At 40.6% G+C, this 15,088-nt stretch overlaps 1 protein-coding gene across 1 annotated transcript; it reads left to right on the top strand.

Annotated features, from left to right (window-relative positions):
* The first annotated feature begins 12,653 nt into the window (after window positions 1–12,653).
* LOC110868163 (cytochrome P450 94B3) lies at window positions 12,654–14,398 on the top strand. The gene has a single exon (XM_022117267.2). It carries the CDS (start codon window positions 12,701–12,703, stop codon window positions 14,231–14,233), a length of 1,533 nt encoding a protein of 510 aa, XP_021972959.1. The 5' UTR covers window positions 12,654–12,700; the 3' UTR covers window positions 14,234–14,398.
* Window positions 14,399–15,088: the final 690 nt, after the last annotated feature.

The following is a 15,088-nucleotide window of genomic DNA, read 5'->3' on the forward strand; positions in this document are numbered from 1 at the left end:
TTGGTCTATTATTTGTTGTCCCAACAAGTTGGCGCCCACCGTGGGGCTACGCCGCTATTTCTCCTCAAAAAGACCTAGTAGTGTAGCTCTTCTCTCTTAAAGTTGCCATGTCCGAAAGTGGATCCCCGGGTGAAGTGAACCAGGTACCAAACACTTCAACTCCGGGTAGCAGCCAAGCTCATGTGGCTATTCCCACCTCTTTTTCAACTCCGGGGAGCACACCCGAGTTTCTCACCTTTAACACTCCAACTCCTTCTAGATCCGGAGTTCCTTCCCCCAACGTTGGTGTCACTGACACCCCCACACGTATTGAATTACCCCCGAGGGAGTTGCTAATAATTTTCTTGAGTTGAGGACTCTCCTCAACCAATATGTGAACAAAGAAAAGGACAAGAGAGTGAGGATTCGTCTAGACTATGATGAACCTGAACCAACACTGTCTCCCGGACCTCCCATTCCACCTTTTACAACCAGGAATGAAGCTGGCCCCAGTAATCCTCCAAACCCCGTTCCATATTTATCTACCATGACAAATCCTACAACATATCCCCTCTTTTCGTCTCAGCCAGTTACAAGTGGTGCTCCTCTGGGCCATGAGCTGACTTTAGATCAGCTCCTACATTCCCCAATATCAAGCTTTCCAGCCTCTACCGCCAATTCGTGGGAACAAGCTTTGTCTGTGCTTCCATTGGCACGAAGTGCGGCAATGAGCACCTCTCTTGGAGTTAGCTGCCCAATCACATCCGGAAGCCTCCAAGGTTTCAACCCTATGTCCCAGATGATGACCCAGATGATGGCTAGTTTCCCGTGCAGCAAGGATAGAGAAATGGTCAAACGCTGAATGTTGTTTAATGTTCATGCAAACCCTTATCGAATCTGCCAGGATCTGGTTCAACGATTTACCTACTCGAAGCATTCGAAGCTTTGACGACCTTAGCAAGGGTTTTTTGGCCAACTTCTCCCAGCAGAGACGATATGTCAAAGATGCAACAGTCATTTTTCAAATAAAACAACGTGACAATAAAAGTCTTCGTGAATTTATTGAACGATACAAAAAGGAAGGTCTAACCTATGTAGGGGCAGATGAAAAAATGAGGGTAGCCGGTTTCATGAACGCTATCACTTCGAAATACCTCACAAGAGATTTCAACAAGTCCCTGCCTAAGACCTTGGAAGAAGCCCTTGAAAGGGCAGAAGCCCACATCCGGGGAGAGGAGGCGGTCGACATCAAAGAACAAAGGAAAAGAGGGGCTGGCTGGCGAAGTAATAGCCCAGTCAGAAAAAGAGGGAATTACAACTCCTATGACAGACGACAAAAGGGTTCAGACCATCGAAGGTCTGAAGGCCGGAACCCTCCAACCAGGGAGAAAGGCATTAGCTTCACACCCCTCACAAAGACTACTCAAGAAATCCTTGCAACAGAAGAAGTCAAGCAGAACTTTAGGCCCCCTAGGCCTCTCCCCAAAAGCAGAAAAAATGAGAACTCCACACAGTTCTGCGAGTTTCATAAAGAAAAGGGTCACCACACCAACGATTGCTTCCAGCTCAAGAAAAGAATTAAAGAGGCTGTTAAGTCAGGAGAACTCGCCCATTGGTAAAAGGGTTTCGAGACAAAATGGCTGAAGGCAAGGGAAAGGAAGTCAATATGGTGAACTCTGATGAAAAGGTTCCTCATAAAAGGCAGTGGTTGGAAGCTTGGGAGCTTCAATGTGTTTGCTTTCCCCCAACAGAAAAAGGCCCTCTTTCAAGCCCTATCGTCGTGGAAGCTACCATTGGAACATTGGAAACACATAGGGCATACATAGACACTGGGGCGGCCACTGAAATCATGTTCGAAAAGTTCTTCAACCGCTTGAGTAATGAAGAACGTTCAAGGCTTCAACCCTCTGGAACCTCCATAAAAGGCATTGCTGATATACCCCTTAAGCCTTTAGGGCAACTGACGCTGGATGTTTGTTTCAGTGAAGGTCAAAAGAAAAGAATCCAGCCACTCACCTTTGTGGTTATCAACATACCTTCAAACTATGATGTGATCATAGGAAGACCGGGGCAATGTGCCTTCTTCATGGCCGTGTCTGTTGGTCATGGCATGGTAAAATTCCCAACCGAGAGGGGGATAGCAACCCTTCAACCCTCTCAAGAGGCCTACATGGTTGAAGGCGAGAGTCACAGAAGCGAAGAAGACAAGCAAAGGCTTATCATAAATCCTAAGTACCATGAACAAAGAATAAGGGTCAACCCAAGCCTTTCACCAGAAACTCTCTCTTATTTGGAAAAGTTGTTGACACATTACAGCGATGTCTTCGCTTGGTGTCCGGAAGATATGACAGGAATCCCCCGAAGTATTGCTGAACATGAGTTAAGAATACCACCCGATGTCAAACCTGTGGTCCAAAAGAAAAGAAGCTTAGCACCAGAAAGAAGCCTGGCTGCTTGTCAGGAGGTTGAGAAGCTCGTATCTGCTGACATTCTCCGAGAAGTCAAGTACCAATCATGGGTTGCAAACCCGGTTATGGTCAAGAAACCAGATAACTCTTGGAGAATGTGCATAGACTTCAAAGATCTCAACAAAGCTTGTCCTAAGGACTGCTATCCACTACCAGAAATTGACCTTAAGGTCGACTCGCTCACCGGTTACCCTTTCAAATGCTTTCTCGATGCTTACAAAGAGTATCATCAAATACTCATGAAAGAGGAAGACGAAGAAAAGACGGCGTTCCACACTGATAAAGGAATCTTCTGTTACAAGAAGATGCCCTTCGGACTAAAGAACGCCGGAGCAACCTACCAACGCTTGGTGGACAAGGCTTTTGCAAGTCAATTGGCAAAAACATGGAAGCCTATGTCGACGACTTGGTGATCAAAAGCAAGACGGAGTATCAAACGCTTGATGACATCCAAGAAACTTTCAAAAATCTCAGAAAGGTTAACATGAAACTTAACCCTGAAAAATGCTCATTTGGATTCGAAGAAGGAAAATTCCTGGGTCACATCGTCGGAAAACAAAGCATCAAGGCCAACCCAAACAAAGTAAAAGCTGTCCTCGAAGCCAAGCCACCAAAAACCAAAAAAGAGGTTGAAAACTTAAACGGGAAACTTGCTGCCTTGAAGCGTTTCACTTCCAAGCTGGCTGAAAGGTCCCTACCCTTCTACAAAACACTTAAAAATTGTTCTGATAAGAAGGATTTCAAGTGGACGGATGAGGCTGAGGAAGCCTTCAACCAGATGAAACAACACTTGGCTTCCTTGCCAGACATTGCAGCTCCAGAAACGGGAGAGTTGATTTCAGTCTATCTATCAGTTGCTGAAGAGGCTATAAGTGCAGTCCTCACAATCGAACGAAACACGGCTCAGGTACCTGTTTACTTCTTCAGCATAACTTTAAAATTGGCTGAGACCAAATATCCTCCCCTTGAAAAACTTGCCCTAGCCCTAGTTCAAACATCTATAAGGCTTATGAGGTATTTCCAAGCACATCCTATACAAGTGGTCACTGACCAACCTGTTAAAAATGTGCTCGAAAAACCTGAGAACTCAGGAAGGTTGGCAAAATGGGCAGTGGAGCTAGGTGAGCACAACATCACCTATGTCCCACGAAAAGCTATTAAAGCCCAAGTCTTGGCTGACTTCCTTGTGAAGTCCCAAACCAAACAATCGACGAAGTAAACACTACCACCACCGAACCCTTCAACCCTGAAGCTTGGAAGCTATTCACGGACGGAGCTTCAAGCGTTGAAGGGTCAGGGGCTGGGTTAGTTTTAATCAACCCAGAAGGTTTGGAATTCACATATACTCTTCGTTTTGATTTTCAGACCACCAATAATGAGGCTGAATACGAGGCACTGATCGCCGGCTTAAGGCTGGCTAAAGATATGAAAGTTCAAAAGCTTGAAATGTTCACAGACTCATTACTAGTCTCGAGCCAAGTCAATGATAGCTATGTTGCCAAAGAACCCAATATGAGAAGATATAAGGAAAAATCTAAAGAGCTGATGAATACCTTCCAAGCATGCAGTATCAAACAAATTCCCGGATCCCAAAACAAAAAGGCTGATGCCTTAAGTAAGCTAGCATCTCTCACCTTTGCCCACCTCACCAAGAAGGTGTTGGTAGAAGTGTTGAAGACTCCATCGATTGATGAATTGGAGGTCCAAGACGTAGTCACCGAGGAAGATCCAAACTGGATGACTCCCATCAAAAAATTCCTTCAAAATGGTGAACTACCCAATGATCAAGTAGAAGCTGAAAGGGTTAAAATCAAAGCAAGACAATATGTGTTGCAAGGAGAAACCCTCTACAAAAAGGGTTAGCTTGCCCCCTTGCTAAGATGTGTTGGTCCCGAGCAAAGTAAGTATTTGATCAAAGAAATTCACGAAGGCGTATGTGGAGCCCATTTTGGAGCAAGGTCGGTGGTTGCAAAGCTCATGAACCTCGGATATTTTTGGCCCTCCATGCATCGTGACACCACCGAGCAATTGAAGAAATGTGATGCTTGTCAGATTCATGCACCGATCCCAAAAAGTCCCAAGCACGATCTTGTCCCAATAACCTCGGCATGGCCATTCCATAAGTGGGGAGTGGACATTGTTGGACCATTCCCTCCAAGCAAAGGAGGAGTGAAATTCTTGCTAGTGGCAATAGACTATTTCACCAAATGGCCCGAGGTTAAACCCCTTGCAAAGATCACAGGCAAACAGGTCATTGACTTCGTTTGGGAAAACATCATCTGACGCTATGGATTGCCGGGAGTGATTGTCACCGACAACGGAAAGCAATTCGCTGAAAAGCCTTTCAGCCTTTGGTGTAAAGAGTACAGGATCAACCAGATCTTCAGCTCAGTGGCTTACCCGCAATCAAATGGCCAGGTTGAAAGGGCAAATCGAAGCATAGTGGAAGGCATCAAGACAAGATTAGGAAGATACGAAAGCAATTGGCTCGAAGAATTTCCTAGTGTTCTATGGGCAATTAGAACAACCGAAAAAACAAGCCACAAGAAAACACCTTATAGCTTGGTATTTGGATCCGAGGCCGTAATCCCTGCTGAAATAGGAGTTGTAACCCAACGAATTGTCAACATGGATCCCGAAACGAACCAAAAAGAGACCATGTTGAATTTACAACTCCTAGAGGAAGCCCGAGATCAAGCCGCAATTCAAGAAACCAAATATAAGCAGCAAATGGAAGCCTACTACAACAAGAAGGTCAAGAACGAACGATTCAAGCCAGGGGACCTAGTCCTCAGAAACAATGAAGCTAGCAAAAAGGAAAATCAAGGAAAGCTGGGCCCAAAATGGGAAGGTCCATACACCATCCTTGAAGCACACAAGGGTGGATCCTACAAGCTAGCAGATTCAGAAGGCAAAAGGCTTCCAAGGCATTGGAACGGCAAAACCCTGAGAAGATTCCATGTTTAGACAGGAAAGTTTGGTTTGTATCAAAATGTATCTGGAACAACACTATGAAAACCTTTTGTAAAAAGCAAGTGTTGCTTGAATGAATGAAGTTGTTTTATCAAACTTGTCTTTCTAATCTAAGGTCAGGTTGAGAACCTAGCAAAAAACTCCATGGCAAGGGCCATGTAAGGGGATGAGCTCCCAGGCCACATCGCTCAATAGGTTCAAGGGTTGAATGAACCTATATAAGGGGTGAGTTCCTAAATCAATACAACTCCATGAGACTTAGTAAGCCAAAACAAAATTGTCTCATAGACAGGTCTGAACAACCTACACCAATCGTTCCTTAAGCCTTAGAAATATAACCAACAAACAGGCTTACGAAGTCGAATAAATCACAAAGAAATAATGAAGAGGATAGGTACTATGTCTTCTTGTTAAAAACACCAAGGCTAAGTATCTGCAGCACTGAACCCTTTAAGGTGTAAAAAACATAAAGACAAAGTAAACTCAACAAAGACAAAATTAAAAGAGAAAGAAAATTGTCCAAGCAAAAATACAAGTAAAAAGAAAATCCTTCAACAAAACATACAAACCAAATCAAGAGCTATCAAGGCTTCAAGCTACCCACATGACAGCTTGAAACATTGAAGGCTTCAACCCACCTACGATTAGCCAAAAGGCCTGAAGGGTTAAAGCCAATCAAACAAACTCAGCAAAACAGGCATAAACATAAAAACACAACACAAGTAACATAATCAACCATCATACCATAGCAAAGAAAGTCGTGAAAGACTTTCAAATAAAAGTTAAAGCAAGTCCTGGTAACTTGCAAGTTTAACTACTGTTCAAATGGCCATACAGGCCCAACACACCACCAACAGGAACCTTAAGGGTTCCTGGAAACCTAATATTGTTCAAAGTAACATTACAAACCATAAATTGTTTTGCTAAGAAAGCTACGAATAATCATCAAATAGCAGAAGGCTTGGAGACACCAGAACCTTCAGCTTTGGCCTTCTTGACTTTCTTGGACTTCTTAGCCTTTGCACCACCATCATCACCCACCGCTGAAGCCTCCAAGCCAACATCCTTCGAAGCATCCGGCACACTCGAGAGGGTATCATCACTATCTCCGGAATAGGATCTTTTCTTCGAAAGTGAGCCCAAGACTTCAGTACAAACCTTTTCATTAAGGCCCTCCGGTTTCAAGTCCTGTAAAACAGATAAAGGCTTACCAAAGCAAGAGGAAACCTGATGAACATAAGGATAGGTTAGCCTCTCCATCTGTTCAACTGAGCTTTTAAAAACATCAGAAGCGTCGGGACGAAACAAGGGGGACTTTTCCAGAGAATGCCCAGCTTCATGCAACTTGTAACCAGCAATGAGGCCTTGGTGTTTTCCCAAATTAAGCAACTTTGTATAAACATCACCAAGAGCGGAGTTAAATTCGGTAGAATGAAGCAGGTAGGTGACAACCTGTTGAAAGCCCTGCCCAATCAACCACTGGTTATCACTAGTTGCACGGGAAACCAAAGCCTTCAGGCTCTCCTTTTCCTCATCAAAGGCTTTCTGAGCAACAGATAAAGCCTCATTGTCCGCCTTTAGCTTCAACCTATCGACCTCAAAACTCTTCTTAAAATCGCTCATCTCAATCTCATGCTGCTTTGACAAGCCTTCAACCTTCTTCGACCAAGCTTCCCCCTTCTTAGTAAAACTGCTTATCTCCTTCTTCATCACTGCCATCGAAGACTTCATTTTGTCTTTCTTCTTGGAAAACTCTTCATACTCTTGCATCCTCTGACGAAAATGGGCAACGCCCTGAGGAAGCATGGCAGCAAGATTACAAGTGCTTAGAATCATACGAGACAGCATCACATCATCATCCATTTCGGAGATAGTCTTGTGAACCGAAGGAGGAGCATATGACTCAAGGCATCTTCACAAACGGCAGCATCTTTAAAACTGTCGTCAATTTTCACCGACCAACATGGCACATAAACCGCATCCGGATCCAACCCTTCAACATCCATGCTCGAAGAACCCTGAACAGGAGCAGCAGCAACCTTCTTGGCCGAAACCTTTTTGCCATGAACAACTAACTTCTTCACTTTTTCAGAACCTGCTTCAACACCTTGATCCCCAGACTCTTCGACATCATCACTCAACTCCACCGGTTCAGTAGAGGTGGATTGAGGAGCACCTTTCAAACGACGAGTAGATCGCCGGGTCGAAGTCTTGGGAACAAGAGGCTTAGAAAAACCCTTCACATTCGAAACGCTAACATACCCAGTACCTTCAAACCTTTGCTCAGCACCCTTAACCACAACATTCTCATCAGGGATAACAGGAACATCCCCAAAAACCACATCCGAGGTATTGTCACTTTTAATGAAATCCAAGGCAGACATAACTGCGAGTAACAAACAGACAAAACATAAGACACAAATTAAGAAAAATACGAGAAAAGGGGAAAAGAAAATGCATACCCGTGCCATCTCTCATCAGAACCGGATCCCGATTAGCTTTTTCCCATAACTTACTAACCCCTAATAAGACTAGCAAATGCTCAGGAAAGGGACGAACCCTTGAAGGGCATTCCCGGGTGGCTTTCAGAAAAGCATCATTCAAGTCAGACTCAGGGGGTTCCGGTTCATTGAGAACAGCATCCGGGTGCCTCCACACCATTTTAAATGGAACAATAGTATCGGAAACCCAGAAAAAACGATTTTTCCATGTCCCGAGCGTTGTAACCATAGATGAAATAAGACAAGAATCAACCTTGGATGTTTCAAAGGTAAACCAATCGCCATTTTTGGCCAAACGGAAAAAACGGCGAAAAAGCAATAACGAAGGATCATATCCGAGGGCACGTCACAAAACCTCAAAGTGTAATACCCTAGCCATGCCCTTCGGATGAATCTGACCGAAGGAAACTCGGTAATACTCCAACAAGTTCAACACAAACAAGGAAAAGGGATAACGAAGGTTTGAAAACTCGAAATGACGACAATAAAGAGCGACAAAACCAGCCGGACATTTGTCAATCGAAGCATCACACGCAGGGGCAGTAGGTTTAAATTTAGTCCCAATACCATATTCCATACAAAACAACTCTACTTCTTCTTGGGTTAATCGGGAAAAGGATTTCGCTAAATCCTTAAGAGCACCCATTTTTTGCAAAGAAAATATGAAGAATGTAACGAAAATAAGAGAACCGGAACTAACCTTGAGAAAGGAGTTGCAGAGAAACTTGATGGAATAATGAAGAAAGCAAATGAGAAAATGTAAAGGTAATAAACTAATATAGGGGCAATAATGTAAAACAATACACCCTGCAAAACTGCCACCCTACGAACTGCTACACATCAATCAAATCAGTTGTCAGATATTCAAAATTCAAACACTAACTGTCGACAACCTTCCAAGCCTTCAAGCATTGAACCCTTAAAACCTTCAGGGAATAAAATAAATGCTTAAAAAGTCAGAAGTCTTTGAGCTACTCCCAAAAACCTCTGACTTGGGGGGCTGATTACGGGGGTAGCCCGAGACCAAATAAAATGACCAAGTATGTAAACGCCCAAAAGGTTAAAAGGTTCAAAGGTTGAAAAAGCTGAGAAGATAGAGTAAAGTAATACGGGAACAGTAAACAAGTCACATCCCCAAACAGTCTCACCAACCACAGCCGTAAAAGCAATGCAGGTCCACAGAGTACATGCTATTATCCAGGGGTCAAAAGGCTTCAACCCCCGAAAGGGTAAGCCCCTCGCTGCAAGCTAGTTCACTTGTCAAATGAATACTTCTTTGGGAGATGTCTTCTCCTATATAAGTGACACTTCATTTATCAAGAGAGGACATTCCGATCAGATTTGCTTCCTCAAACTCTGGTTCTTCACATCGTACACTTGCTTCACTCAAGTGTCTCTCACTCACATTCAAATTACACTTAGTCTTTTTGTTCCTCAATCCTTTTCTAAACAACACTTCAGACTTGGATCTTCAAACAAGAAAAATAAACTAGTGAACCTCCTTCCACGTCTTGCAAACGTGGGGAGACCCCACGACCTGCGTTAGACAAGGTTAAACCCTTTAACCCTTCTGCCTAACCACCCTTGCTACTATCTTTGGTCTATTATTTGTTGTCTCAACATCTAACATTAGCTAGAATGTGAAAAAAGTTGTAGTTCACATGTGAATATATATTAAGTTTTAATCCAACACAAATATAAAAAAACTTAGACGCTTTTACAGTGTTGGTTCACATCTAAAGCAAACTTTTATTTATACATTTTTTTTATCAAGTAGCCCTTTGACTGCCCCTTTCTCTATATAGATAGACAGAAAACAAAATGTGACGATGAGATAAAAAAGTGACTTTTGTGGAATGAAATTTCGGCCGTTGGCCATTGGTTACTTAAATTATTATTTATTTATTTTTAATGGTAAAGAATCTTATGTGTAAACCTATCTTGTTCGGTCTATATCCAAGGACGACTCCTCAACCGCCATGAAACCTTGCTCCCCTTATGCGTAGGAACCGAATAGAATCCCTAAATCCTTGCCCTCCGTCAGGTTCGAACCCGGGATTAAAGCCCCGATTCGTCCCTTCACCCAGATGTCCTTTAAAAATGGCTCAACCGAGAATGAAACCTGCGTCTACACTAGAAATGTCAGACCTTTTGACCACTGGACTAACATCTTAGGACATATAAATTATTATTTATTAAAGAATGACAAACAATATATAATTTTACAATCCTATTATTTGGTTGAGAGAGATTCAACAGGTATCAAATGCTCTTGATAGTTGCATTAAATTGAGGAATATTAGATTTTAATAATCTCAACTATTCGTTGTCGGCCGTCAACAATTACTACTTCAAAAATAACTACGGGCAATCCCGATTATTAACATATTGGCCTCCAATGGACTTTGACTAACAGAACCCTAACGCCGTTAGTCTCCGGTCGCTGGAAAAACGTTTTTGGTCGGAAAACTCATTTTTGACCGGAAAACTCAACATTTTCGTCCCAAATCTCTTTGTAACTTTATTACGGACCTTTAGGAACATTTTCTAGTAAAAGCCCCAATTATTGAAGTCGTCGGAAAACTTCTTTTGGCCGGAAAACTCAACTTTTTAGCCGGAAAACTTAACATTTTCGTCCCAAACCTCTTTGTAACCTTAGATTGAACCTTTAGAAACCTTTTTCTGACAAAAACGGTTTTTCGGCGACCAGAGACTAACGGTGTTAGGGTTCTGTTAGTCAGGGTCCGTTGGTGGTCAATATGTCAATAGTTGGGACTGCCAGCGGTTATTTTCGAAGTTGAGACTCTTGGCGGCCAACGACGAATAGTTGAGATTATTAAAATCCAATATTCCTTACTCATTACATTTGTGTACCTAAACTAGTGGGATTGTCCGTGTTTCGTGGCGGGATTTCGATCGATGTCAGCACGGTTCCTTAAAGTATCGGCTCGCTTCTTATAGCAACCAAAAGAAATACACCCAAAGGAATATCGACACGTGTTTTACATCGATCGAAAACAATCTAAACAAATATCGATACTGGTAACTACGTTTTTCGGGCACGACATCAATTTGGTCACCGACACTTGCACTAGCATACAGTACTAAAAATACTCTATTGACATACAACTTTATTTTCAATTACTTTTATAATGCCATGTTGAGAAAACATAAAAAACGAACACGATACCAGTACCCATATAGTTCGAACAATATTTTTTCAGTTCGTCACGTCAAAGAACAAAAAGAATCCTATTTGATTAAAAGATTTATTGAATCGTAGATGAAAATAAACATGTTACAACAGTGTATTCAGAATTTTATATTATCTTATTCAAAATAACAAAAAAAGGTAAACGGTATAACCGTATATAAAAAATACTCAACGATATTTTGTATCTACATGTCGAAAAAACCATAAAACCAAAATTTTGCAACAATATATTATATTAAAAAATAACCAAAAAAATATACAATTTACTTTAAAAAGTAATTAAAATTTAATAATAATAGACCAATGAAAGAAAGTAGTGTTCAAGTACTTTGAAAATGTTAGATATATGAATATGAATTCCTTTTTTTCAACGGCTAATTTCTTTAGTTCTTTGTCGTTTGTGGGATTTGAACCCAAGACTTTTCCTTTCCCAACCTAGATGTTTTAAAGGTTTTGACTTTGCTAATGAACGACCACCCTATTGGTATGAATATGAATTTCTAGTTTTAATTCGTTTTGTATAATGAGTTTTTGTGCAATTTTAATTACAATGATATACTAAAATATACTAAAATTTCTTCTTTTAAGCTACATTCTCTCCCCTAACTTGATATTATCAAATAGGAACATTAGAAGTTCAGTGTGTGAGAATAAAGGTAAATGCAACGAGGCACATTGTTCTTTTTCATTAGCTGTATATTACGATTTCGGTACACGACCAACAAAGATATGATATCCTAATGAAAAATATGACTTTTTTTTGTAGCTTGACAAGTGCTTAAATGTGAACAAATTCTTTTGACAAGTGTTTCAATGTCATCAAATTCTTCTAACTATTGTCAAAAATCTATATATCTATTTTGTAGGGTTGTCAATAGGTAAAATGTATAAGACCTATTTATTGAAAGTATACCATGTGATTTTTCTCCTTTTTTTTTAAATAACTATAATTAGAAGGTTATGATACATTTCTCCTTCTTGGTATATAAACCATACAACTGTGATATTGACATTGGATATAATGTAGTTAACGAGTCGTATTCATGTTTAGAACTTGTGTTATTTGCGTCATCAAATACATGTTAAGACACGATTTGCCAGTTCTACTGTGTTGTGCTACAACATTTGGTATACCATTGTAATCTCTAAATGATTTACGGTTAGCAAACTACATATAGCTAGTCGGTGATATATTATAATTAAACAAGTTTTTGTTTATTTGAAAACAAAAAACCACAGGATTGATTCCTGTGCAACAGTTTCTTATAGCAATTTATATGCAACGATTTTTGTATGATTATTCCTGTTTTGTTTTGGATTCTTGACTTAGTTAGACAACTATACCAATCAAAAAAGTTTATTGAAATTATAAACGAACAAACTTAAAAAGTAAATATTCATGTCTTTCAGCACGTGTTTCAAATGACATAGTTAATTGTACTCTACATATTGCGGCATGCATGGAAAACGTGTGTTTATAATTAAATACTTATGCTATAAAGAGTAAACAATAACTCTCTCAAATCGTATCACAACTTCACTTCACTTCACCACCATCAACCACCATGTTTTCTCTATCTCTCCTCCACTTTCTCTCACTACTTTTTGTGGTTTTCTACTTATTTTCTTTGCTTAGAACCTTAATAATGTCTACCTCCGCCACCACCGTCGCCGCCACTACCACCACCAATAACGGGCTTGTTTCATACCCGGTCATTGGTTCATTTATTTCTATATACCGGAATAGCCATCGGCTCATCCATTGGTTCACGGATCTCCTATCGATGTCATCGTCCCAAACAATCGTTTTGACTCGATTTGGAGGCTGGAAGAACCAAATGATCGTGACCGCGAACCCTACAAACATCGAACACATTCTAAAAACGAAATTCGACAACTACCCGAAAGGAAAACCGTTTACGGACCTCCTAGGAAACTTTCTAGGAATGGGAATATTTAATGTTGATGGTGAGTTATGGAGCACACAAAGAAAGTTAGCGAGCCACGAGTTTAGCGCAAAGTCGTTGCGCGAGTTCGTGGTTAGTGTTCTTGAAGAAGAAGTGACAAAGAGGCTGATTCCACTACTCGAAAGCGCGGTCCAAAATGATGACGTGTTGGACATGCAAGACGTGCTTAGAAGGTTAGCTTTTGATACTATTTGTAAAATATCACTAGGGTGGGACCCGTGCTGTTTGGATTACAGCAGGTCTGTCCCGCCGTTAGCACCAGCTTTTGATGTAGCGGCGGAAGCCAGCGCGATGCGTGGCAGGGCGCTGGCAACCTGGGTGTGGAAGGCAAAAAGATTTTTTAACGTGGGAAGTGAAAGGAAACTAAAAGAAGCTGTTGGAGTTGTCCACCGAGCCGTTAACGAGATAATCCGCGAAAGGCGGGAACAAATGGATGGAAGCGAAAACCATAGAGATTTGTTATCTAGATTCATATCGGCGGGTTATAGTGACGACCTAGTTCGTGACATGGTAATAAGCTTTTTGATGGCCGGGAGAGACACGACATCCGCAGCGATGACGTGGCTCTTTTGGCTGTTGCAACGCCACCCGGCCATTGAGAAAGAAGTTTTAAAAGATGTCACCTTTGTAAACAAAGACGACAATAAACTAAACTTTGATGATTTGAAACAAATGGACTATTTGAAAGCATGTTTATGCGAATCGATGCGGTTGTACCCACCCGTGGTGTGGGACTCGAAACACGCGGTTAATGACGACGTGTTACCGGATGGGACCCCGGTTTACAAGGGGAACCGGGTGATGTACTTCCCATATGGTATGGGAAGAATGGAGGCATTGTGGGGAAAAGATTGTTTGGAGTTTAGACCGGACCGGTGGTTTGTTGAACCGAGTGTGCTAAAAATAGAAAGTCCGTACAAGTTTCCGGTTTTTCAAGGTGGTCCAAGGGTTTGTTTAGGGAAAGAAATGGCTTTTATCCAGATGAAGTATGTGATGGCGTCAATTTTAAGCCGGTTCGAGCTTGAACCGGTCGGTTTGGAAGAACCGGTTTTTGTGCCATTGCTTACGGCTCACATGGATGGTGGGTTCAAGGTTAGGGTTCGTAGGAGGAGTGGCTATTCTGAGCCATAAAATATATAAAGCTTGTTTTTGCGGTTGGATGATAGTCACCTTTGAAAATCCAACGGTTGTTGTATTTTTATATTTTTCTACTTGATATCTGTAAGTTTTTTATCCAATATTATATTATATTGGGTATTTTTTTTATGATTGTACTTGATATATGTAAGTTTTTTATCCAGTATTATATTATATTGGGTATTTTTTTATGATTGTACTTGATATATGTAAGTTTTTTATCCAATATTATATTTTATTGGGTATTTTTTATGATTGTTTTATTCAAGTAAAGGTTGTAGTATTTTATATTTTTCTACTTTATTAATGTAAGTTTTTATCCAATTTTATATTGGGTATTTTTTTTATAAATTGTTTATATAGTTAAAGGTTTACATATAAATAAATTTTAATTTTAATTATTCAATATTCATTACTATCATCTAACTGTCACTCAAAACTCTAGAAGGTCACCTACAAATAATAGCACGTGTTTATTATTATTATTATTATTTTTTTTTTCTGAAAGGCAAAAGTAGGCGATTCTTAGTTTTTATTCCCAATAGCCAATAGGATCTCAAATTAAGAGGTTGTTTGGTATCCTTTTAATATGACTATTCAGATGTTATCTCTGAATGGTTTAAAACCACTGAATGAATAAGAGGTAATCTCAAGTCTGAATGGTTAAGAGATAATCTCTGAATGGTAAATCATCACATGTCACATTCTTCTACCTTCTCATTGGTAAAATTCTTAATGGTTCCATTAAGATGTAGTTTCTTAATGACCATTGAGAGGCTACCAAACAGCCCCTAAATTGGTATGTAAAACCCAGGACCGAGCATAAAATCAAAATAATCGAATCGTAAT

The sequence above is a fragment of the Helianthus annuus genome, chromosome 4 (genome assembly GCF_002127325.2).
Source record: "Helianthus annuus cultivar XRQ/B chromosome 4, HanXRQr2.0-SUNRISE, whole genome shotgun sequence".
In the NCBI taxonomy this organism is placed as follows: domain Eukaryota; kingdom Viridiplantae; phylum Streptophyta; class Magnoliopsida; order Asterales; family Asteraceae; genus Helianthus; species Helianthus annuus.